The sequence below is a fragment of the Saccopteryx leptura genome, chromosome 5, assembly GCF_036850995.1.
Source record: "Saccopteryx leptura isolate mSacLep1 chromosome 5, mSacLep1_pri_phased_curated, whole genome shotgun sequence".
NCBI classification, from domain to species: Eukaryota; Metazoa; Chordata; class Mammalia; order Chiroptera; family Emballonuridae; genus Saccopteryx; species Saccopteryx leptura.
The window spans coordinates 56,953,681-56,979,686 of record NC_089507.1 but is presented as its reverse complement, the minus strand read 5'-3'; the positions used below and the strand labels follow the sequence as shown (position 1 = coordinate 56,979,686).

Here is a 26,006-nt window from a genome sequence, read left to right as displayed (position 1 = left end):
TTTTATCGGGTTGGAAAACCCCCTTTAGTAATTCCTGAAGTAGGGTTTTCTGATGATAAATTCCCTCATCTTTTCTGTATCTGTGAATGTTTTTATGTCTCCTTCGTATTTGAAGGATAGCTTTGATGGGTATAGTATTCGTGGCTGAAAGTTCCTCTCTTTCAGGACTTTAAATATTGGGGTCCACTCTCTTCCAGCTTGTAGAGTTTCTGTTGAGAAATCTGATGGTAATCTAATGGGCCTTCCTTTATATGTTGTATTCTTCTTTTCCCTGGCTGCCTTGAGAATTTTTTCTTTGCCGTTGGTTTGTGCCAATTTCATTATGATGTGCCTTGGAGTAGGTTTGTTGGGGTTAAGAAAACTCGGAGTTCTGATTGCTTCTTGAATTTGAGGTTTTTGTTCTTTCCACAGGCTTGGGAAGTTCTCATCTATTATTTGTTTGAGTATGTTCTCCATTCCATTTTCTCTCTCTTCTCCCTCTAATATACCTATTATTCTTATGTTATTCTTTTTGATGGAGTCAGACAATTCCTGTAGGGCTTTCTCATTTTTTTAAAATTTTGAGTCTCTTTCTTCTTCTCTCTGTTGTGCTTCAAGTTGCTTGTCTTCTATTTCACTAATCCTACCTTCTATCTGGCCTGTTCTATTAGCTAAGCTTGTTACCTTATTTTTCAGCTTGTGAATTGAGTTTTTCATCTCTGTTTGATTTGTTTTTATAGTTTCAATTTCCTTGGTAATGTATTCTTTGTGTTCGTTGAGTTGTTTTCTGAGCTCCCTAAATTGCCTTTCTGTGTTTTCTTGTATATCTCTGAGTATTTTTAGGATTTCGATTTTAAATTCTTTGTCATTTAGGTCCAAGGTTTCCAATATATTAAATTTTTTCTCCATAGATTTTTCCTTATCTATCTGTGCTACCTCTCTTTCTTTTGTATCCATGATATTCGATTTTCTCTTCCTTAATGGCATCTGAGGGTGGTTTTGTTGATAGTATAAATGAGAATTAATAAAGAATAAAAAGTTAAAAAATATAAAAATAAAAAAGAATTAAAAAAATTATTATTCCCCCTCTTTTTTTTCCTCTCCTCTCCTCTCCCCTCCTTCTTGAGAAAATCTTGTGGTGAACTGTGAATTATATTGTGCTAAATAGAACAAAAACTACCTATAATGGAGGGCCTGAGTTGGGGATAAGTGATAAAGGGGCAAAAAATGGGGGTAAGGACCCACAAAATGCAAAAAAGGAAAAAATTTGGTTCAAGAATAAAATGATTTCCATTTAGGTGATGGTTGACTAAGAGATATGATGAGAGGAATAAGAGGGAAACAGAAAAAAGGGGGAAAAATTAAAAAATTACTATTGTATTTAGTGGAGCAAGAACCAGGTAAAATGGAGAGCCAGGGTTGGGAGCACTGCTAGTGAGTTAAAAAAGCAAAGTAAAAAACCCCCAAAGCGCCACAAAGAAAAGTTTGAGTCCCAGATAAAATAATTTGTTCGTGATTGAGGATTGAATGAGAGGAAAAGTAAAGGAGAAAAGAAGAAACTAATATAGAGGGAGAGAGAAAAAAAGAAAGAGGAAAACACAAAAAGAAGAAAAAAGAATAGAGAGAGAGAGTTAAGGGTTTGGAGTGCAATCCTTATAGAGAGAAAGAAAGAAGAAATAAAAGATAATGGGAGATATAACACTTATGGGTAGTGTAGTTCAAGGAGAGGAGAGAGTAAGACTGGTAGAGAATTAAATGACCAAATTGGAAGAGGAAGAAAATAATCAAGAGAAGATGATAAGAGAAACAAACGAACAAATATAATAAAATGGGATAGGTTATAAAGTCTGTGGATTATTCTTGATTTTGAGAGGTTATCTTCTTCCTTTTTCTTTTCTCTCCCTCTTCCTGGTTGGTGACTCTGTACCCTGGGTTCTGCCATTGTGGCATGCTTAGGTAGAGGTTTGCAGTTGATAAGTCTCTATAGTGATGTCATATATTGGGCTTCAGTCTCATTGGCAGTTGAGGCTCATTAGCATTTGCAGGCTCCACCAATGAGAGAGTCTGTGTTCCCGGAGCCTCTCTCCTAGTCTTTTGTTCCTGAATTAGTAGCCTGATGATCCAGTTATGGGGTTGCTGCTGCCTCTGCCTGGTTAGTAAGAGGCTCAAAGAACTGGCAAATCCCCACTCTGTTCCCACTTAGCACAGGGCTCTGGGTAAGGCTCAATCAGTCAGAGCCCCTAGCATAATCAGGCGGGGCTTTGGCCCACACAAAACCTCTGACTCTGCCCCTCTGTCCGGGAACAGGGCGCCCACTCCTGGGGGGATTCTCTCGCCCGCTATCTGCGCTCGCCGACCAGGATATCCGGCCAGCCACCTCTCACTCCTGGTGAGGAACCCCGCCCACACGGAAAAGTTCCAGCATAGGGAATTTCGCTCCCACTCACTCCCCACACGCTGCTTTTTGGGGCGCAGGGACGACCCTGAGATTCCGGTTTCGGCCCACACTAAGGCCTCTGACTCTGCCCCTCTGTCCAGTAACACAGGTGCCCACTCCCAGGGCTCTAGGAGGAATCTCTCACCCACTATCTGCGCATGCCAACCAGGAGATCGGGGCGGAAGGCTGTCCCAAGTGCCTTTCTTTGTCTGGGTTTGACGCGAGCGTTAGCTTGTGTTGACTGGGTTGCCACAAACACAGTTTTTCCTCGGCTTGGATGTCCGTGCCACAGCCTGGTTTGGACATTTGTCCCGCAGCCTGGTACTATTCACACCCTTGCCCACCTTAGTTCCTATACTCTCAGTTCCCAGTGAAAGCAGCCCTTATTTAGATTAGTGAGGAAGGCGGAGTGTTTCTTCCTCCTTATTTCCTTTGGGGTTGATTATATATTTAGTCAATTTTTCACTCGATCATACCTTTGCTTTTAGTGTGGAACTTCTGGAGGCTCCAGTGATAGATTTTTCTGTCTCTGGTTGAAGATCTTGTTGAATTTTTGGGGAGATTTATCGGTATCACTCCTTATGGTGCCATTTCTCTGACGTCACTCTAGATTTTCATATTTGATCCTTTAATTCTGATGTAAAAAATAAAAATGATCTTCACTAAAACCAAATTCACTTGTGTCTTTTTCACCTTTGAGTGAAAAGGAAATGTGTTTTTCTAAATTGAACTGTAATTGTTTTGTATGATAGTTCAAGTATTCCTTTATCTGAATTAAAAATATATTGAATTTCATTAACATGACATTTAGTAATTTAAATTTAAAGTTAGTTGATTCAATTATATTTGTGTTGTCTATTGTGAAATATGTATAAATATTTTGAAAACATAGCTTAGAATTGGAAACAATAACAAGTGGTGAGTCAGCAAAGGAGAGTCATCAACACAGTGATGGAAAAAAAGTGAGGAAGAATAAATTTGCTAAGAGAGTGAAGAAAATGAATATTCTCAACAGTATTAACTCTATGTTTTGGTTTCTACAGAAAGAAAAAATCCTCCTGGTTTTGAATTAAAATGGAAAAATATGAGAACCTAGGATTGGTTGGAGAAGGGAGCTACGGAATGGTGATGAAGTGTAGAAACAAAGATAGTGGAAGAATTGTAGCCATCAAGAAATTCTTAGAAAGTGATGATGACAAAATGGTTAAAAAAATTGCTATGCGAGAAATCAAGTTACTAAAGGTGAGTAAATTCTCGATCTAGATTACATTTTGGAGAACAAATTACTATTTTTATTGATGTCGCCCCATTAAAAAAATAAAATTATTTTTAAAAATTACTATTTTTATATTTGTTTTATTTATAACTAGGTTTAAAGTATAAATATTTTCTTTTTTGGTAATAAAATTATTATAAATGCATATTCATTTGTATTATGAATAAAAACATGATTTAAAAAATATTCACTGCTTTTTCTATAAATGTATTTGCCTATCTGTTTACCTACCTAGTTAGCTAGAGGCAGCTAGCTATCATCAGTATTGGGGCTCCCAAAAACCACCCCAAGTTTCTGTGATTCACTAGGAGAACTCACAGACAGCACTCAGCGACAGTTGTGCTCATGGCTATTATTTATTAAAGTGCAAAGATATAAAGCAAAATCAGCAAAGGGAAAAGGTGTGAATTCCAGAGGAAACCTGTTACAGATTTCCAAGAATCCTCTCCTAGTATAGTCACACAGAATACACTTATTTCCTTCAGCAATGAGTTGTGATCACACGTGTGAAATATTGTGTACCAAGGGAATTCATTAGAGACTTGGTGCGCAGGCTTTTTATTGGCTGGTGATGTAGGCACCTCTGCCTAGATTTTACCAAAATTCTAGACTCCCAGAAAGAGTGTAGATATTCAGTATAAACAATATTGTTTGCAAAGTGAACCATTTTACCAATTCTGGTAATGAATGGAACCCTCCTGAAATCCAAGTTCCCAAGTATCATCTGAGGGCTTACTTTACAAGCAGACCTATTTAATGATAGCAGTCTCAGGCCTGCTATGATAACTCTTTCTCCTTTTAACCAGTCCCATTAAGGTTATCAATTTTATTTATCTTTATTTTTCTATTTTTTTATATGGGGTTCATGCCTGGTGTAGACCAGGGGTAGTCAACCTTTTTATACCTACCGCCCAGTTTTGTATCTCCATTAGTAGTAAAATTTTCTAACCGCCCACCGGTTCCACAGTAATGTTGATTTATAAAGTAGGGAGGTAACTTTACTTTATAAAATTTATAAAGCAGAGTTATAGCAAGTTAAAGCATATAATAATAATTATTTACCAAGTACTTTATGTTGGATTTTTGCTAAGTTTGGCAGAATAAATCTTTATAAAACAACTTACTATAGTTAAATCTTTTTATTTATACTTTGGTTGCTCTGCTACCGCCATGAAAGCTGGAACGCTCATTCATGGGTGGTAGGGACCAGGTTGACTACCACTGGGTTAGACAGAGGAACCTTCTATTCTATATCTGTGTTACAAAAATTGTATTTAATACATTGTCTTCAGACAGAGGACATATCAGACATTAAACTGATAAGAACAGATAGATTCCTATGCTTGATCTTAGCCAAAAGGCTGAGAGGCAATCAATTTTATTTACCCTAGATAGAACCAATGTTTAGCTTTGTTGATCTTCTCTATTAAGTATTCTTTTCTATTTCATTAATTTTTGTTCTTTAGTATTTCATTCCTTCTACTTATTTTGAGTAGGTTAATTTTGTATTTCTTTTTCCTAACCTGTTGATATAGATGCTTATTTCTTTCATTTCCCCTCATTTATGCATTTAAGGCTATAAATTTCCCTCTAAGAACAATTTGGTAGATATTGCAGAAATTTTGATTAGCAGTTCAAAATATTCCCTTAATTTCCAAATGTGTGATTTCCCATGTACTTGAAAATTAGTCCATTAAGTTAACTTTGTTACTTGCATTGATTAAGTCTTCTAAATTCTCACTATTTTTTTTTCCTTTAAGTGAGAGGAGAAGAGATACAGAGACAGACTCCCACATATGCCCTGACTGGGATCCACCAGCCACCCCATCTGGGACCAATGCTTTGTCCATCTGGGGCCAGTGCTAGTAACCAAGCTATTTTTAGCTCCTCAAGCAGGAGCTCCATAGAGCCATCCTCAGTGCCCAGGGCCAACATGCTCAAATCAATCAAGCCATGACTGTGGGAGAGGAAGAGAGAGGGAGGGAAGAGGGGGAGGGAGGGAGAAGCAGATGGTCGCCTCTCATGTGTGCCCTAGGAAGTACCAGGAATTGAACCTGGGACTTCCACATGCTGGGTAAATGCTCTACCATGAAGCCAAACAGCCAGGGCCACTGTTTGTTTGTTTGTTTGTTTTTTTAACGTGTTTGTGCTTTTTCTATCCAGTACTGAGAAAAAAATATGTTAAAATTTTTCTCTGTGCGGCCCTGGCCAGTTGGCTCAGCGGTAGACCGTTGGCCTGGAGTGTGGGGGACCCAGGTTCGATTCCCGGCCAGGGCACATAGGAGAAACGCCCATTTGCTTCTGCACCCCCCCTTCCTTCCTCTCTGTCTCTCTCTTCCCCTCCCGCAGCCAAGGCTCCATTGGAGCAAAGATGGCCTGGGTGCTGGGGATGGCTCCTTGGCTTCTGCCCCAGGCGCTAGAGTGGCTCTGGTCGTGGCAGAGCGACGCCCCAGAGGGGCAGAGCATCGCCCCCTGGTGGGCAGAGCATCGCTCCTGATGGGCGTGCCGGGTGGATCCCGGTCGGGCGCATGCGGGAGTCTGTCTGACTGTCTCTCCCCGTTTCCAGCTTCAGAAAAAATACAAAAAAAAAAAAATTTTTTTTCTCTGTGATTATTTATTTGTCCTTTTTTCATTGTGATTCAGTTAAGGTTTAACTTTATAAACAGAAAGGCCATATTGTTAATATATTATATTTTAAATTATATCTTCATGTTGAATCAAATCCTTTTATTATCATGAAATAATATTTTATTATAGTAATGTTTTTTTCTTAAAATCTGTTTTGTCTGAAACTAATAAGATTACACTAATTTAATTTTGGTTAGTGTTTGCATAATGCATTTTTTTCCATCTTTTTAAGAAAAATTGATTGTAGAGAGACAGAGAAATGAAGGCGGAGTGAAGGGAGAGGGAGAGAGAGGGGGAGAGAGAGACACGTTTATTTGTTGTTCCACCTGGTTGTGCATTCATCAGTTGCGTCCCATATATGCAATGACTAGGGATCGATCCTGAAACCTTGGCATTTCGGAATGACGCTCTAAAGGACTGAGTTATCCAGCCATGAATTTTCTAATATATGCTATTTGTCTTACTGATTCTGTGTTCCTTTTTTATTCTCTCTTTCTCTCTCTCTGTCTGTCTTTGGATTGATTACATTTATCATTATTTTATTTCCCTTAAATAATTAGAAAATTATATATTGTTTCTGTCATTATGTGGTTACCCTAGACATTTGTTAAAGTCTAACAGTATCCAGTACTTTTATCCTTCTTCCAAACCTTGCAATACTTATTTCTGGTTATCCTCCTTTATCTTTTACACTTACAGTGTAATATATTAACCCTTATATATATATTTAAACACCACAAGATATAATTATTGTTAAGTGTATATTTAAGTATATTTTTTACCACTTTCTTTGTTTTCACTCCTTTTCTGCATCTAAGATTATTTATTGGGGATCTTTTCACTTCTTATTTAAGATTTCCTTTTGTGAGGATCTAATGTAGATAAAAGATTTCAATTTTAGTTTGCATGATAGTGTCTTTATTTTGTTATTATTCATTAAGGATATTTTTGCTCTGTATGTAATTTTAGGTTGGCAAGTGTTTTTGTTCAACTAAATGGAAATAATATTGTTTTGTCCTCTGACTTCCATTGTGGGTCTTGAGAGGTCAGCTGTCAGTTCAATTGCTGCTCCTTTGTAAGTTTGTTCTTTTATGTCTGGATCTTATTTTTGTTCCAACTTTTTATTGACATATACATATAGAAAAGTGTACATATCATAAGAACATATCTCTATGGATTTTGAAGAAACTGAACAACTGCATGCTACTGCCATCTAAATCAAGAACGAGAACACTGAAATAATCCCAGAAGCCCTACTTCATGCTTTCTGCAGTCACTACTGCCTTCTCCTCCACTGAGGTCACAAGTATCCTAACTGCAGTCAGTATAAGTTAGTTTTGTTTTTTGGAACCTTGTTCCCATTATATCAAAAGTTTAGGTGGTTTCATTTTTTTCTTTTTCCTTTTCAAGGTATGTCACCAATTTTGGAGAATTCTGCTCTGCTAGCTTTGTGGCCACAGATGATCTCTTGGTATCTTCCTACACTTTCATTCGACCCTGACTACATTTGACAGTTTCTCCTCATTTGTTGTGGGTAGGGAGGGGTCATAGATCCTACTTAGTTTCATCAAAGATGGATCTACATTTTTTTTGTCATTGGCTTTATTATGTTCTCTGAGGGAACAACAGAGCAATATGATATTTTAATTATAATTATTAAAAGATCAGAATATACATTTCCAATTTATACTATTTATGTATTTTATTTGTATGTCTTTCTTATACTTAGATCTATTTTATTTTTTTAAATTATTTTATTTTATTTTTATGACAGGAACAGAGAGAGAGAGACAGAGAGAGGGACAGATAGGGACAGACAGGAAAGTGAGAGATGAGAAGCATCAATTCTTCATTGTGGCACCTTAGTTCATTGATTGCTTTCTCTCATGTGCCTTGATGGGGGTTGGGGGCTACAGCAGACCAAGGGACCCCTTGCTTAAGCCAGCGACCTTGGGATCATGTCTGTAATTCCATGCTCAAGCCAGCAATCTCGTGCGCAAGGTGGTGAGCCCACATTCAAGCCGGCGACCTCGGGGTTTTGAACTTGGGTCCTCTGTGTCCCAATCTGATGCTTCATCCACTGCACTACCTCCTGGTCAGGCCTCTAAGATCTATTTTAGATTGTGATTTATTGCTAATCATTTGATCTTATAAAAACTATTTTGCATTTTTTTATAACAGCAACTGAGACATGAAAATCTGGTGAATCTATTGGAAGTATGTAAGAAAAAAAAAAGATGGTATCTAGTCTTCGAGTTTGTTGACCATACCATTCTTGATGACTTGGAACTCTTTCCAAATGGACTGGACTACCAACTAGTTCGAAAGTATTTGTTTCAGATTATTAATGGAATTGGATTTTGTCATAGTCACAATGTAAGTATTAGTTTAAATAATTATTTTGCCAATGATTCACTCTCTATTTAATAAGCAATTTATTTAAAATTTGGACCAATAAACTCTTAGAAATTAACTGTTACTTTAATATTGCTATTTTATTTTGTCACAATACTTGTATTCTTTCCACCAATGTTTTATTATGAAAATTTTAGGCCATATTGATAAGTTGAAGGAGTGTGCCATGAATACCCATATACCTACCACTTGGATTCTATACTTGTTAATATTTTGCTATATTTTCTTTATGATGTATTTATTTACCTATTCATATATTTATTTATTAATGTCTTATGGCTTCATAAATAAATTATAGATATCAATACACTTCAGCTCTACTTCAGCTGTTTATATTAACTAAAGTTTAATATTTGTTTCCTTTTTTTGAGGTGACACTAACTGAAGGGAATGCACAAATTTTAAGTTATGAATTTTGATGAATGTATACACTCAAGGACCCATATATATGTTAGTTCAGATTCTTTTATCAAGTTGTGAAGTATAAAAATCCCTGCTTTTATCCTATAGTTTATCACAATAATTTTTTTGTGTGACAGAGGCAGAGAGAGAGACAGAAAGAGGGACATACAGGGATGGACAGACAGACAGGAAGGGAGAGAAATGAGAAGCATCAATTCTTTGTTGTGGCATCTTAGTAGTTCATTGATTGCTTTCTCATATGTCCCTTGACCAGGGGGATAAAGCAGAGTGAGTGACCCCTTGCTCAAGTCAGCAACCTAGGGCTTCAAGCCAGTGACCTTTGAGCTCTACCCAGTGACCATGGGATCATGTCTATGATCCCATGCTCAAACCAGCAATCTTGGGGTTTTGAACCTGGGTCCTCTGTGTCCCAGTCCAATGCTCTATCCACTACACCACCGCCTGGTCAGACCACAATAATTTTATATCTTTTGTGTATCATGTAAAAGCAGCTCTAGGTAAAATGACACAAAGTACAAAATAAATAACACATTTATTCTTCTTGTTTTACAAAATATTTTAAATGACATTTTTTGTGTGACTATAAAAGTAACAAATGGTAATGGAAGATGTGGGGCTGGCCCTGTGAGCTTGCCATCTATGTCTAGGATGTAATAGAAGTTGGTAGCCTAAGCAAAATGCTCAGCAATGGCAAATTGCCATTTAGGATGCTGGTCCTCTGAAAGAGTTTAAGATATATATATAAATTTTTTTTCAAAATACAGTTTACTTATATTAGATAATTAGGTCTAATATTTTATTTTGCCTAGCTGTAGAATTTTTTTTTTTTTCTGTATTTTTCTGAAGCTGGAAACGGGGAGAGTCAGTCAGACAGACTCCCGCATGCGCCCGACCGGGATCCACCCCGCACGCCCACCAGTGGCGACGCTCTGCCCACCAGGAGGCGATGCTCTGCCCCTCCAGGGCGTAGCTCTGCCGCTACCAGAGCCACTCCAGCGCCTGGGGCAGAGGCCAAGGAGCCATCCCCAGCGCCCGGGTCATCTTCGCTCCAATGGAGCCTCGGCTGCAGGAGGGGAAGAGAGAGACAGAGAGGAAGGAGGGGGTGGGGTGGAGAAACAAATGGGCGCTTCTCCTATGTGCCCTGGCGGGGAATCGAACCCGGGTCCCCCGCACTCCAGGCCGACGCTCTACCGCTGAGCCAACCGGCCAGGGCCTCAGTGATTAAGATTTCTAAAGAAGAAAATATGGACACTGCGAGTCAATAGTAAAAATTCTAGGCCCTGGCTGGTTGGCTCAGCGGTAGAGCGTCAGCCTGGCGTGCGGGGGACCCGGGTTCAATTCCCGGCCAGGGCACATGGGAGAAGCGCCCATTTGCTTCTCCACCCCCCCTCCTTCCTCTCTGTCTCTCTCTTCCCCTCCCGCAGCCAAGACTCCATTGGAGCGAAGATGGCCCGGGCGTTGGTGATGGCTCCTTGGCCTCTGCCCCAGGTGCTGGAGTGGCTCTGGTCGTGGCAGAGCGACGACCCGGAGGGGCAGAGCATCGCCCCCTGGTGGGCAGAGCGTCGCCCCTGGTGGGCGTGCCGGGTGGATCCCGGCCGGGCGCATGCGGGAGTCTGTCTGTCTCTCCCCATTTCCAGCTTCAGAAAAATACAAAAAAAAAAAGAAAAAAGAAAAAAAAGAAATCTTAATCACTCACCTTGTTGATCCTCTTTATATTTCTTTTTTTTTTTCTGAAATGAGAAGTGGGGAGGCAGAGAGACAGACTCCCGCATGTACCCTACTGAGATCCACCTGGCATGCCCACTAGGGGGCGATGCTATGTCCATCTGGGCCGTTGCTCTGTTGCAACCAGATCCATTCTAGAGCCTGAGGTGGAGGCCATGGAGCCGTTCTCCATGCCCAGGCCAACTTTGCTTCAATGGAGCTTTGGCTGCAGGAGGGGAAGAGAGAGAGAGAGAGAGAGGGAGGGGGAGGGGGAGGGGTGGAGAAGCAGATTCTCCTGTGTGCCCTGGCTGGGAATCGAACCTGGGACTTCCACATACCGGGCTGATGCTCTACCACTGAGCCAACAGGCCAGGGCCAATCTTCTTTGTATTTCTAATTGCCTGAATGATGCCTGCACTTGGATGTTCAGCAATCCACATAAAAGCCCCTATGGCTAGAACTAAACTATTAGTTATTCCATCAAAACTAACTTTACCAGACTTTTCAATTTTTGTTTATGAAACCACCATTCTTTTAGATTCCCATATGTAAATAAAATATCTGACATTACTTCCTAAGCTCTTGTTGCTTGATTTAAAATATTTCTAACCTATGTCTCTTCCTTTCCATTCCTCCAATCATCAGCCTAGTTTAGGCTCTTGTTACTCATAGTACCCCCACTGCTCTTCTCCCTGCCTCTGGTCCCGTTCTCTGACTTAGCTTGCTTATGGACAACATCCTCTTTTTTTTTTACTTTTTTAAGTGAGAGGAGGGGAGATAGAGAGACAGACTACTGAAGGCACCCCAACCGGGATCCACCTGGCAACCCCCGTCTGGGATTGATCTTTGGCCCATCTGAGGCCATGCTCTCAACTGAGCTATTTTTAGTGCTTGAGGCAGAGGCTCCATGGAGCCATCTTCAGCACCCAGGGCCGATGTGCTCGAATCAATCCAGCCAATGGCTGTGGGAGGGGAAGAGAAAGAAAGAGAGAGAAAGGTAGGGTAAGAGCAGATGGCTGCCTCTCCTGTGTGCTCTGACCAGGAATCAAAACCAGGACTTTTACATGCCAGGTAGATGCTCTGCCACTGAGCCAACCGGCCAGGGCACCAACATATTTAAACACCATATTGGTCATGCCACTTCTGTGGGTTCCCATGGCTTTGGCAGAAGCTCAGACTTCTCAGGCTGGCAGTTGAGGCATCCTTCTTCCCTAGTATGTAACCTCTACTCCAAAAGTAGCATTTCTCTAGTCTCCTGATCTATTTCTATCTTCACTTTTTTACTCTGTTACCTTCACTTGGGTTGCCCTTTCATTTCTACATTTATCCAGCTCATACTTAATATCAAAGACCTATCTTGGAGCCCGCTCCTTTCATAAAATTTTTCTTGACAGCCCAATCTTTAATTATAACATTACTTTCTTAATCTTGAGAGCAGTTAATAGAACAATTGATTTGGTAATATATCTATCATCTAGTATCTTTGTAATATAAAATTTTAAGCATGAGTGTTATTTTTTACCCAACTTGATGTCTGGTTCTTTAAAGGCAGGAACAGTTACATATATATACTTTTATTTCATACATATACCCTACAAATGGCAAGTGCTCAAAAAATAATGAATCTGCTTAACTTGATGTACCAATACATGTCATTCTCTGTTGTTTTTTTCTTAGATCATACACAGAGATATCAAGCCAGAGAATGTATTAGTCTCCCAATCTGGCGTTGTCAAGTTATGTGATTTTGGATTTGCACGAACATTGGCAGCTCCTGGGGAAGTTTATACTGATTATGTGGCAACCCGATGGTACAGAGCTCCAGAACTATTGGTTGGTGACGTCAAGTATGGCAAGTAAGACATCATGGTGGTGGTAGTGGTGGAGTTAATATGTTTCTAACATAATAAAAGATTCCTCTAACACTGAAAGGAAGTTTTGAATTTTGGTAACTTTGTAAAGTGATTGGTAATTCTTGGTGTTTCCCTTTTAAATATTCTTGTGGAACAACTTGGGGTGAGTATACCTATTTTAAAGGTAGGGAAATCAAGGAGAGTGGTTTTCTTTGTTTTTTAGTGATTTGGAATTAGATATGCTGTCTTTCACTTGTAAAGAGAGGTATCATTGATTGGATAGGTCTGACACTGTTGGAATGAAGTGAGATAGAGTGGCTTAGGGTCGGGTAGAAATAAATGAGTGAAATGTTTTTTAAAAATAGGTTATTTCTATAAATGAATTCTTTAAAGAAGAAGGGATTGTAACTTTTACTGCTTTTATAGAAATATTTAAAAATATTTCCTATAATTTCTGTTTTCAGAGTATATATCATTATCATTTAATATTTTTTGATTACTTTGAGTTCTCATTTTGTTGCCATACTGTAACTTTTATATCATTTTATAATTCAGCTATGACCTGGAGCAATTTCAAAGTAGTTGTCCCTTTGCTAATAATGCCAGAATATTCTTTTTAAGTTCTTGTGACTGGTTTTAAAGATGGTTTTTAAAATTTTTTTCTCCTATTATCTTTCAGTTTTCCTTCTTATTCCTCTATGTGTCCCTAATTTTCTGGTAGTTTTCAGTATATGGTGGAATAGATTAATCAACTTGTTAAAATCATGTGCAAACCAAGAATGAATAGGCTCTAAATGGAAACCCAAAAGGCTTATTTTCAGAAAAAGTACACATAATTGTTTTGACAAGAAACCTTCTTCCTTGATGTTACATGATTGAAATTTCTGAAAATCTGACTTACATAAAATTGGGAATTAGTATTTTAAATACTAATTAAGTACTTTAAGTTTAAATGGCAGTGTCTTTTTGTAGGTAATTTAAGGCTTGCTAATATTCTTCTTAATATTTAGACTATTAAATAGTAATATGCAGATCAGATTCAGTCATAGGAAACATCTTAGGATACAAGACTTGACACCACATTGCTTTTCTTCCAGGGCTGTTGATGTGTGGGCCATTGGCTGTCTGGTAACTGAAATGCTCATGGGGGAACCCCTCTTTCCTGGAGATTCTGATATTGATCAGCTATATCATATTATGATGTGCTTAGGTAAGATTATACATCTGCGTTTTAAATTTTAGAGGTCCCCCCTGTGTTTTTTGTTTGTATTGATTTTACAAGGTAGGAAGGAAATAGGGAAACTTCATGTATACATTTATTCTCACTCTGGATTTGGTCTGTGTGACATATGGTCTTTTTTTTTTTTCCTTTTTTTTTTCCTGAAGCTGGAAACGGGGAGAGACAGTCAGACAGACTCCCGCATGCGCCCGACCGGGATCCACCCGGCACGCCCACCAGGGGCGACGCTCTGCCCACCAGGGGGCGACGCTCTGCCCATCCTGGGGGTCGCCATGTTGCGACCAGAGCCACTCTAGCGCCTGAGGCAGAGGCCACAGAGCCATCCCCAGCGCCCGGGCCATCTTTGCTCCAATGGAGCCCTGGCTGCGGGAGGGGAAGAGAGAGACAGAGAGGAAAGCGCGGCGGAGGGCTGGAGAAGCAAATAGGCGCTTCTCCTGGGTGCCCTGGCCGGGAATCCAACCCGGGTCCTCCGCACGCTAGGCCGACGCTCTACCGCTGAGCCAACCGGCCAGGGCGTGACATATGGTCTTAATCAGGGTCTCACCCCACCTACCAGCACACTTCCCCCTAAATAGCAAAGGATATACATACTTCTCTGCACTTTTTCAATAAATCACACATAGAGAGGATGCAACATATTACTTACGGGTCACCAAACATTTGGTGTAATATGACTATACCCTCATCCTCACCTCCAAATTGAGAGGCATATTAACTTTTAAGGTAGTTTAATCTTGCTGCAGATAGGATTTTTGTTGTCAGTGCTTTGGATGGAATGTCAAAGCTGGACTATCAAAGTCGTCTTATGTTTGTTGAAACATCAACTTCATGTTGGCAGATAGAGCTTGGCAAATAGAAATAATGGTAAGTCGCTTGGAGACTATTTAACTATTGGATTTTAAGTTTCCAGGTTAGAAATTCAATAAACAGTATAATGGTTTCATGTATATTTTATGCTTCAATGGGTATTGAAGTTGAGAAAAAAAAAGATAAAATTTCTCCAACCAGACCTTAGGCATAGTTACAAAATCTGTAGACCAAAAATTAAATTCTTAAATGGTAGGACTGATTTAACTAGATTTGATTCTGTTCTGACCACATGACTGTTAATATTTTCATTGTTTTAGTCTGCTCCTTTTATGCTTTGTTGTTAGAAATGTTTAAATGTGCTGGTTGCTACATTAAAAAAATTATAAAATGTTTTTTACTTCTCTTTTTGCTGTGCCCCCTCGTGTCTTCAGTTCTGTGTTTACTGGCATGTGACTCTCCTAAATGAGTATGTTGAGATGAGAATGTTCATTTTCTTGAGTTGACTTAAGTCAGAACCACTGTAAAGACTGCCTGGTGGCACTGCATTGAGAGCACTGTCTTCGGTCAACTTTGCATGCTGAGGGCACCCCTCTTCCACAGCTGTGTTCTGCTCTTTTCTCTACTCCACATCCCTTGTCCCTTTGCCATTTCTATCATGATATATAATGACAGAGAGGGGTGCTGTTCTCACCTCCAGGTAATCTCATTCCAAGGCATCAGGAGCTGTTTTATAAAAATCCGGCATTTGCTGGAATAAGGTTGCCTGAAATCAAGGAAATGGAACCTCTTGAAAGACGTTATCCCACGCTCTCTGAAGTTGTGATAGATTTAGCAAAGGTAATGATACTTTTACTTTCACTTTCTGACAAGGAATTTATATTACAGAGACTTGGCTTTCCTTTCCCTTTTTCTTATCCAGTTGATTGTTTAGATAAAAAATTTTGTGTGTGTGGTGGGGGGAGGTAGGGCTTCTGAGATAGAGACCTGAAAGTTTCACTTAAGAAACCATTTAGTGTACTCTAGCATGTTTTAAGTGTGAAAACATCCTCATAATGATACATTTTCAATGTTTAACATTATTTATTTATTTATTTATTTATTTATTTTTGTGGCAGAGACAGAGAGAGTCAGAGAGAGGGACAGACAGAAAGGAAGAGATATGAGAAACTTCAATTTTTTGTTGCAGTTCCTTAGTTGTTCATTGATTGATTTATAATATGTGCCTTGACCAGGGGGCTACAGCAGACCGAGTGACCCCTTGCTCGAGCCAGCGACCTGGGCTCAGGCTGATGAGCCTTGCTCACACCTGATGAGCTCACGCTCAAGCTGGCGACCTCGGAGTCTTGAACCTGGGTCCTCCGTGTCCCAGTTCGACGCTCTATCCACTGCGCCACCGCCTGGTCAGGCTCAATGTTTAACATTTAAAATGCATGTCTTGCCTGACCAGGCAGTGGCGCAGTGGATAGAGCGTTGGACTGGGACGCGGAGGACCCAGGTTCAAGACCCCAAAGTCGCCAGCTTGAGTGCGGGCTCATCTGGTTTGAGCAAAGCTCACCAGCTTGGACCCAAGGTCACTGGCTCGAGCAAGGGGTTACTCGGTCTGCTGAAGGTCCCTCAGTCAAGGCACATATGAGAAAGCAATCAATGAACAACTAAGGTGTCGCAATGCGCAACAAAAAACTAATGATTGATACTTTTCATCTCTCTGTTCCTGTCTGTCTGTCCCTGTCTGTCCCTCTCTCTGACTCTCTCTCTGTCTCTGTAAAAATAAATAAATATATAAAAAAATGCCTTGATTAAGTGGAAAATAAAATAAAAGTAGGATAAGAAAATAAAAAGAGCCTGGCCTAGTGGTGGTACAGTGTTAGAGTGTCAACCTGGAATGCTGAGGTCACTAGTTCGAAATCCATGCTTTTCTGGTCAAGGCACCTTTGACAAGCAACAAGCAAGTGATGAACAACTGAAATGAAACAATCATGAGTTAATACTTCTCACTTCACCCCCTCTGTAAAATAAATAAAATCTTTAAAAAAGAAAAAGAAAAAGAAGGTAAAGTAGTAGGAAAATTAATTAAAATATAAGGCAAGTGATGATGACCAGTGATGTATAGTTAAAAAGGTTTTTGTCTAGCCACTGGATTTGCTGAAGCTAACATACAAACCACTGTCACCTTTGCTTTGTCTTTGATTGATAAAGATATTAGGGAGAGTCTCAATGGATCAAATTTTCTCTAAAAGTGGACATTTTGGCATTATTAGCTCAAGAAATTCTTATTAGTTAGGATTGTCCTAAAGTATTGATGAAATAAGTATCTTTAAGATACCACAATCAGGAGATTCAAAGATGGCGATGGAGTAGGCAGACGTTCCAACTGCTACCTCCCAGGACTAAATTGGATTACAACTTAATTTAAGAACAGTCATCTTGAAAAGCCAACTTTGGACTAAATGAAGAGGAGTCTATAACCAAGGATTACAGAACAAGCCACACCAAGACTGTTAGGAAGGGCGGAGACGCAGAAAGGGCTGCCTTGCTCCCAGGAGTGAGCAGCAGTGGCTGAGAGTCTGGAAGGACTCTCACTACAGGCAGGGTCACCCTGAGAGGTGTGTGTGCTCAGCCTCAGGCCTGGAGCTCCAGCCTAGAGCCCCAGAGCCTAGAAGAGGCGCCCACACAGCATTTAGCTGTGAAAAGAGCCAAGTTTCTGTCTGTGAGAAAGAGATGGAACTCTCGGAGGCACAGGCTCCATCTTAAAGGGCCCACACAGAAAATATCCTTCACAGCCACTTGCCCTAGGCTCTGGCAGGGGAGAGTTGAGAGGACTAGAGTTGTGTGAGGAGACTGTAAAGTTGGAGGCCCAAGGAAAGACACTGGGGGATGGCCCATTGGAACTCCTGTGCTTAGTCATTCTCTAGTACTACAGTCGCCATCTTTCTTGGATGGAGCATCCCCTTTGTGTGGCACCAGCCTGAGGACAAGCAACTGCTTCGCCCTCGGGAGTCTCTCCTGCTCCAGTCGTGGTGACTGGGTGTGCTGAGAAGCCAGGAGGCAGGGGCACATCAGTGACTCGGTTTTCTTGTGTTGAGGCCGGAACTTCCCCCTGTCCCCATGCTCCAGAGTCTAAGACTGATAATTCCACCCCATGGGAGACTCAGTGGAAACTGTCCAGAATGCAGGCAGACCACATCTCTGGGTTTCAGAGGCCATACACACTGGGCTCTTGGGGCCAAACCCTATTGAGGTCTGTGAAGAAAGTCTGGACAGACTGACACCTGAGGCTGAGGAACGGAGCCACAAACACCACCCTTCCTAATCCCTGAATTGCTGCAGGCTCCAGATTCTAGCAGAGGTTTTTTCAGTGGCTGAGCCCAACAAGCAGCCAGCAAGCAGCCAGCAAGCAGCCAGCAAACAGAAGCTTTAGGAGCCGGGATTCAGGGAAACTTTCCCCAGGACCAGTGTAGGTAAAAGTCAGCCTAGGTGTGCAATTTGGTATTTCCACGTGCACCTGGGCCCAGCAGAGGCAGCCACAAACTCTGGATTGCTTGTAGCTCCAAGAAGTTTGCTGAGGGCCAGTCATGGGCAGTGTCTCCCACTGGTCTATGTTGGGTTCCTTCTAGAGAGGCCCAGGGCTGGCACATCCATTGGCCAGCTGTGGAGAGCGTCGGTTCAGAACCTAACAACCCTTGCCAGAGTGGTATCCAAAGGAAGGGCTCCTCACACCTGGCCCAACTGAGGCGAATTTTGCTCCCTGTGATCAGTACCAGCACAGTGGCTCATGTGCATTGGACAGGGTGGAGCTTCACAGTCAGTTGGCCTGGGTCCTGGATGTTCATCCCTGCTGGGCTAGATTCCACTGGGGGAAGTGAGAGAGGTTTGGAGCATAGACATTTAAAATGTAGGTCCTTGTGAGCCTAGTGTTGGATCTAGTCAGGGGGCTTATCCACTTTCTTGGGGGGCACCGTAAGCCTCAGGAGAGGACTCTCTGTCTTCCTCCCTGAGACCATGGTCTCACCAGCTGTAAGAACTTCTGCAGAGGGGAGTGTCAGCCCCACTTTGACCTGAACCTGCTGCTCACCTTGTTGGGGAGAAATAAAATTTGAGTATACCTCAATGGCTGAGGTATTAGGCTCTGGAGTAGGGGCCACATTTCCTGTACTGAACTACTGACCAAAAGACCCCTGAAATAGGGGGTCCCACTAATATTGGATTCCCATCCTCAGCTGCCCTAACCAAACAAGCTTGCAACCTGAAGAGGGGTTGGTTGGGTGAGGTCAGTCTGGGCCCATACTACAGTCTTCTACAGGAGACTCTGTGCGAAGCAGCTACAAGAGAAGGTGGAGCAGCTGAAAAGTGGAGGCAAGTCTTATGGAGCTTGGAGCTTTTACGGAGCTGCTGTCATCTCTAAGCAGGAAGAAGTTGATCCTTATACACAGGTTGGCCCCTCCCACACTACCCAGGCACAGAAAACGAAGACATAAACAGTGAAAAGAGCAGTAGCTGCAGACAAGTAGCCCACAGCAGGTTGCAAACAACAGCTGATTTCAACCCAAGAAGATCTAGAATCAACACAACGGGTAGTGGGTGGCAGACAGCAACAACCTTAGACTCAGCTAGCTATACAAACAGCATGCCCAAAGGAGGAGTCTAGCAGGCACCAGACACTGTGGAGAATAAATACACCCAACAAGGTGGACATTGCACAGTGTGTAATATGATCAAGTTTGACCCTTAGAGCTAGCCAGCCTAAAGGAATAAATATACCCACAAAATGTTCAACTGCATTCCATACTCACAGACAACAGGAAGGAAAATAGTACCCTCCAAGAAGTATTCTTATAACAAGGAAAACAGGTGGGCCGGAGGTCAATATCACTGAGCCCATTTTCTTCATAAAGAAACTACAAAAAGTTCAAAGTCTGACAGTGCTACCTAATACACAGACAAAATGAGCAGATAGAGAAATGCAATTCAAATGAATCAATAAGAGAACTCCCCAGAAAAAGAACTAAATGAAATGGAAGTAACCAAACTACCAGATGCAGGTGCTATAATGGCTCCTGCCATGGTAGAGCGATGCCCCAGATGGGTGGAGCATTGCCCCCTGGTGAACATGCCAGGTGGATCCCTGTCGGGTGCATGCAGGAGTCTGTCTGACTGCCTCTCCACTTCTAACTTCAGAAAAATACAAAAAAAAACACACAAAAAAAACCCTGAATAGACACTTTTACAAAGAGAACATACAGATGGCCAATAGGCATATGAAAAATTGTTCAACGTCACTAATCAGAGAAATGCAAATTAAAACCACAATGAGATACCACCTGACACCTGTCAGAATAGCAGTCAGTAACAAATCAACACACAATAAGTGCTGATGAGGGTGTGGAGAAAAGGGAACCCTCTTGCACTGCCAGTAGTAATGCAGACTGGTGCAGCTACTGTGGAGAACTGTATGGAGATTCCTAAAAAAATTAAAAATGGAACTGCCCCCTGACCAGGCAGTGGCGCAGTGGATAGAGCGTCGGACTGAGATGCGGAGGACCCAGATTTGAGACCCTGAGGTCACCAGCTTGAGTTTGGGCTCATCTGGTTTGAGCAAAGCTCACCAGCTTGGACCCAAGGTCACTGTCTTGAGCAAGGGGTTCCTCGGTCTGCTGAAGGCCCATGGTCAAGGCACATATGAGAAAGCAATCAATGAACAACTAAGGTGTCGCAACAAAAAACCTGATAATTGATGCTTCTCATCTCTCTCCTTTCCTGTCTGTCTGTCCCTATCTGTCCCTCTCTGACTCTTTCTCTGTCTCTGTAAAAAAAAAAAAGGAAAATGGAACTGCCTTTTGACCCAGCTATCTCACTTTTAGGAATATATCCTAACAATACCAAATCACTGATTCAAAAGTAGATATGCTCCCACATGTTTATTGCAGCATTATTTACAATAGCCAAGATGTGGAAACAGCCCAAGTGTGTGTCAGTGGACGAGTGGATTAAAAAGCAGTGGTACCTATATACAATGGGATACTATGCGGCCATGAAAAAGAAGGAAATCTTACCTTTTGTGACAGCATAGATGGACCTGGAGATTATTATGCTAAGTGAAATAAGCCAGGCAGAGGAAGACAAATGCCATATGATCTCACTTATCTGTGGAATCTAATGAACACAGTGAACTGAGGAACAGAATATAGGCAGAGGCGGGTCACAGGGAGCAGAGGGACAGCTGTCAGAGGGAAGGGGGTAAGAGGATGGGATCAGAGAAGGTGAAGGGATTAGTGAAATTGTATATATATAACACAGAGATATAGATAACAGGACACCAAACCCTAGAGGGAAGGGGGGAGGGAGTCAGGAAAGGGGGGCCTTGGGGGTATAGAAAGGAAAACAGGTGAGGGTGAGGGAGTTATATTCAGTAGAACAATTGAATCCATGTAAACACAATAAATTAAAATTAATAAAATTTTTTAAAAAAATACCTGGATCATATAACATATATTCAAGGTATTTTTTTGCATTTTTAGTTCTATATATAAAAAGTTTAGTAAGTTTATAACTAATGATAATAAGTTCTTAGAATAATGCCTTTCTGTTTTTCAATATAATCTTCTAACACATGCATATATTTTTCATGAAAACCAGCTTTATGATCTGTCTTTTATAAAATGATATAAAAGGAATAAAAATAAAATAGTTGTCTAACTTATGTCCTTTATAGTAGAATTATATAACTTATAAAACATTTTATTATAGAAATTTCAAATAGAAAAAAAAGTAGAAAGAATAGCAGTGTAATGAACACTTATATACTTGTCATCTAATTTCAACAATTAACAATCTCTTTCATCTACCTACATGCTCTCACCTTTTTTTTTTAGCATTTTGAAACAAATTCCAGATATTATATTTTTCTGCTTATAAGTACTTTAATTATATGTAGAACTTTTCTTGTTCATTTAAAGCTATTTTAGATTGATGAGTAGACATAAGGAATTGTCTCTTGAAACCTTTTGGATTTCTATAAAAGAAGAATATGTGGCAATATCTAAAAAAGCATTGAATATTTTACTACAATTTTCAACATCCTATTTATGTGAATTTGGATTTTCTACCCTCAACACAATTAAGAGTAAAAAAAGAGGAATTCTTCAATGTATTAATGAGGAAATGAGAGTTTGCCTTTCAAATATATGCCCAAAACATTGAAGAAATTGCTAGGACACATCAGGCTCATATTTCTCATAAACACAAGAATGAAAAAACAACACATTTGTGCCAGGACCTGCCAAATTTATTAAATCTTACTAAGAATGTATCTATATATATATATAAAGATAACTTTTTTGTTTTTTTTTTAAATTTTTTAACCCCTATTTTTTATGAATTCTAAAAAGCATAACTCAAAAAATATAACATAAAAATGTTCTTTAATGTCAGAATAAACTTAATTTTATTGTATTTATTTTGTTTAAATACCATAAAAGCACGCTTGAACTTTATATTTTTTTCTTTAATATTTGACTTAATTATTATAACATATTTCTCAGAAATTTGTATATAGTTTGCCTACAATTATTTGTAGGATTTTAAATGTGCCCCGACTTCAAAAAGTTTGAGAACCACTGGTTTAATGTTCCTCTGCCTCCCATATTTCTTTTTTTTTTTTCGTGGCCGAGACAGAGAGAGTTGGAGAGAGGGACAGATAGGGACAGACAGACAGGAAGGAAGAGAAATGAGAAACATCAATTCTTCGTTGCAGCTCCTTAGTTGTTCAGTGATTGATTTCTCATATGTGCCTTGACCAGGGGGCTACAGCAGATTGGGTGACCCCTCGTTTGAACCAGCTACCTTGGGCTCAAGCTGGTGAGCCTTGCACAAACCAGATGAGCCATGCTCAAGCTGGTGACCTCGGGTCTCAAACCTGGGCCCTCCACATCCCAGTCCAACGCTCTATCCACTGCGCCACCGCCTGGTCAGGCCCCATATTTCTTATAAGTTCATAATAGAGTTAGAGCTTGATCAGAATGTCTGGTGGGCCTCTTTTTTTTGTGATACTAGCAACTATCGGTGCTCATTGTCTGGATTTATGCCTTATTATTTAAAAAAAAATTTTCCCATTGATTTGAAAGAGAAAGAGAGAGGAAGGGAGAGAAATAGAGAGAAGCATCAACTCATTGTTCCACTTAGTTGTTCCATTTAGTTGTGCACTGGTTGGCTGCTTCTTGCATGTACCCTGACCAGGGATCAAACCCAAGACCACGGCATGCTGGGACGGTGCTCTATCCACAATGCTCTATCCACTGAGCCACCTGCCCAGGCCCTGTACTTTATTCTTTATCATTTAATATAGATGCTTAATTCATGCACTATAAAGAGATATTTTCTATATTTAGGAATTTAAATGTAGGCAGTTTTTTGTTTTTAAATATGAGCTATATGTGTTCTTTGGTTTTCCAGAAGTGCTTACATATTGATCCAGACAAAAGGCCCTTCTGTGCTGAGCTCCTGCACCATGACTTCTTTCAAATGGATGGATTTGCTGAGAGGTATAGTACTGACTCGTGCTTTCCCGGTCATCCCAACCTAGAGTTGAAATAAGGTCTCCTTAGCAGTGACAGACAGTATCTTTCTATTCAGCTACTTTCATAGGATCTCAAATATTTACCACCCTGCCTCCATTTACCCTGTGCAGCCATGGAATTTATAGGTGTGGCCCCTATATTCTCTAACCTAGGGCTCTTGGTTTTCATGATGCAGCCACTTCACTTCCTCCTTTTCTTTCTATCTTCCTGTGGTGACATATATCACTGATTTCTGTATTGCTACCAGCTGTGTGATGCCACCATCATCTTGGGTGCTGATGCATTTACAAAGGTGCCATCTCTTGTTGCTGCCAAACTCAGTCCTGTGACACTGCTGGCACCAGAGGTGCTGGAGCCCTGGGTGTGCGAAGCCTATGGGTTCCACAGCTGTTGGCATGTTGTCTTGTGCTGTTTGACCTACTGGCATCTGTGCAGCCGAGAAAGCAAAAACAAACAAAGAAAAAAAAAAACCCATGAGATGAGTGACAGTGACATTGCTTTATATTTTTATAAGTCTGCTGAATATCTAGCTTAGTAACAGATACCTGGTTTCATATTTGCAGTTACATTTGGTTAATTGTGATATGCTGTGTTGTTTGAAATATATGAAGAAACTCTGACCTCAGACAGATATGTTGTTGGAAAATAGAAGAGTTAATTATGGGCATTCTTTCATTCTTTTAAAAAAATTTCATTTAGAAAATTAAATTTAACAGGGTGACAGTGATCAATAAGAACACATAGGTTTCAGATAAACATTTCTATAGCATTTGAACTGTTGATTATGTCTTCTTTGATTCTATGCCAAAAACTTTCATGCTATACTAAAACTTGACAGTGATAGTTTCTTAAATGTTGGTTGTGGAATCTGAAACCACATCAATGAGCTGGTGTAACCCCTTACATTAAAATCCATCTTACACTTTGAATATATCATTTACTGTGAATTCTTTTGTGATATCCTATATGAGTCATTTGGAAAATAATATTTTGCTGTTATTCAGATCTTTAAAATATTGACATGTTTCATTATATAATATCAGAAAGTCACATTCTATCTTATCAGAAAAAGTCTTTAAATATTGGGAATCTTATTCTGGCCAGGTAGTTCAGTTGGTTAGAACGTTGTTCCAATGCTCCAAGGTTGCATGTTCGATTCCTGGTCAGGGTACATACAAGAATCAACCGATGAGTGCATAAATAAGTTGAACAACAAATCAATGTTTCTCTCTCTTTCTCCCCCCCTTTTTCTGTCCCTTAAAAAAAAAAAAAAGAAATATTGAGAATCTGCTAAGCTCACAGTAATGAATAAAAGTTTAACAGAATTAGAATTTTGCATAAAAATTTGAATTTTATCATTGACACAAATGTTATCAGTTGTTTTCCTTGAAGTGACAAGCTCTTTTATTTTTTATAAGAAAAAATATGCCAAATACCCCAAGTCTGGATGATCAAGTTTTTGTCAGTCTTTCCTTCAAGTAAAAATGTTGTTCCATCAAAAAAGTGGCTTGTTTAGTTTGTATCTCAAACATCTACACAGTGTTTTATCTTCAGGCAACATTGCACTTCCTTTTGCAGCAGACATGCTCGTTGCATATTACCATTTTGTCACCAGAATATCAAAAAAGACATATGTTCAAGGACGTAGATTTAATAAAATTAGTTTGTTTGTTTTTTACTGCTTTCTCGGGAGCATCCTTCAATAAAACGGCCTGTTTTTCCTCTTAAGTGAGACTATGTGGCTATGAAGGATTCAGTTGACTATGTTCTTTTTTTGGTGGCACTTCTCCAACTCTTGTTGAGACGCCAGCAATTTTACCCCGCGTTGCTTCTAGACCATTGTTAATATGATGAAAAGGAAGTCACCTTCATATTAAGATAAGAGTAGCTTTGACATTTTGAACCTCCTGAATGGTCCTTAGTGATTCCCAGGGATATACAAACTACCTTTTTTTTTCTTTCTTTCTTTTTTTCTTTCTTCTTGAAGCTGGAAACGGGGAGAGACAGTCAGACAGACTCCCGCATGCGCCCGACCGGGATCCACCCGGCACGCCCACCAGGAGTGACGCTCTGCCCACCAGGGGGCGATGCTCTGCCCCTCCGGGGCGTCGCTCTGCCGTGACCAGAGCCACTCTAGCGCCTGGGGCAGAGGCCAAGGAGCCATCCCCAGCGCCCGGGCCATCTTTGCTCCAATGGAGCCTTGGCTGCGGGAGGGGAAGAGAGAGACAGAGAGGAAGGAGGGGGTGGGGGTGGAGAAGCAAATGGGTGCTTCTCCTATGTGCCCTGGCCGGGAATTGAACCCGGGTCCCCTGCACGCCAGGCTGACGCTCTACCACTGAGCCAACCGGCCAGGGCCCAAACTACCTTTTAAGAACGAGGCTGCCTGACCTGTGGTGGCACAGTGGATAAAGCGTTGACCTGGAAATGCTGAGGTCGCTGGTTCGAAACCCTGGGCTTGCCTGGTCAAGGCACATATGGGAGTTGATGCTTCCAGCTCCTCCCCCCTTCTCTCTCTCTGTCTCTTTCTCCTCTGTCTCTCTCCTCTCTAAAAAATGAATAAAGTAAAAAAAAAAAGAATGAGGCTAATCTAGGCCATAATTTTTCTCATTTTAAATAACACAGTTTTAGTCTCATACTCGATTTTTAAAAATAAATATCTTGAAAATAA

The 26,006-nt window shown here is 40.5% G+C and overlaps 1 protein-coding gene and 1 non-coding gene across 3 annotated transcripts in view; one reads left to right on the top strand and one right to left on the bottom strand.

Moving 5' to 3' along the window:
* Positions 1–26,006, top strand: part of CDKL2 (cyclin dependent kinase like 2) — a 45,735-nt gene that overhangs the window by 7,381 nt on the left and 12,348 nt on the right. For both annotated transcript variants that reach the window (XM_066385376.1, XM_066385375.1), the window contains exons 2-7: positions 3,460–3,658; positions 8,502–8,696; positions 12,540–12,718; positions 13,813–13,925; positions 15,463–15,602; positions 23,214–23,302. In XM_066385376.1, coding sequence (XP_066241473.1) covers positions 3,491–3,658; positions 8,502–8,696; positions 12,540–12,718; positions 13,813–13,925; positions 15,463–15,602; positions 23,214–23,302 — 884 coding nt within the window. In that variant the 5' untranslated portion in view covers positions 3,460–3,490. The remainder of the gene's footprint in view (positions 1–3,459; positions 3,659–8,501; positions 8,697–12,539; positions 12,719–13,812; positions 13,926–15,462; positions 15,603–23,213; positions 23,303–26,006) is intronic.
* On the bottom strand, positions 4,884–5,065 carry LOC136407196 (U2 spliceosomal RNA). The gene has a single exon (XR_010751803.1). It is a non-coding gene; the product is annotated as a U2 spliceosomal RNA (small nuclear RNA).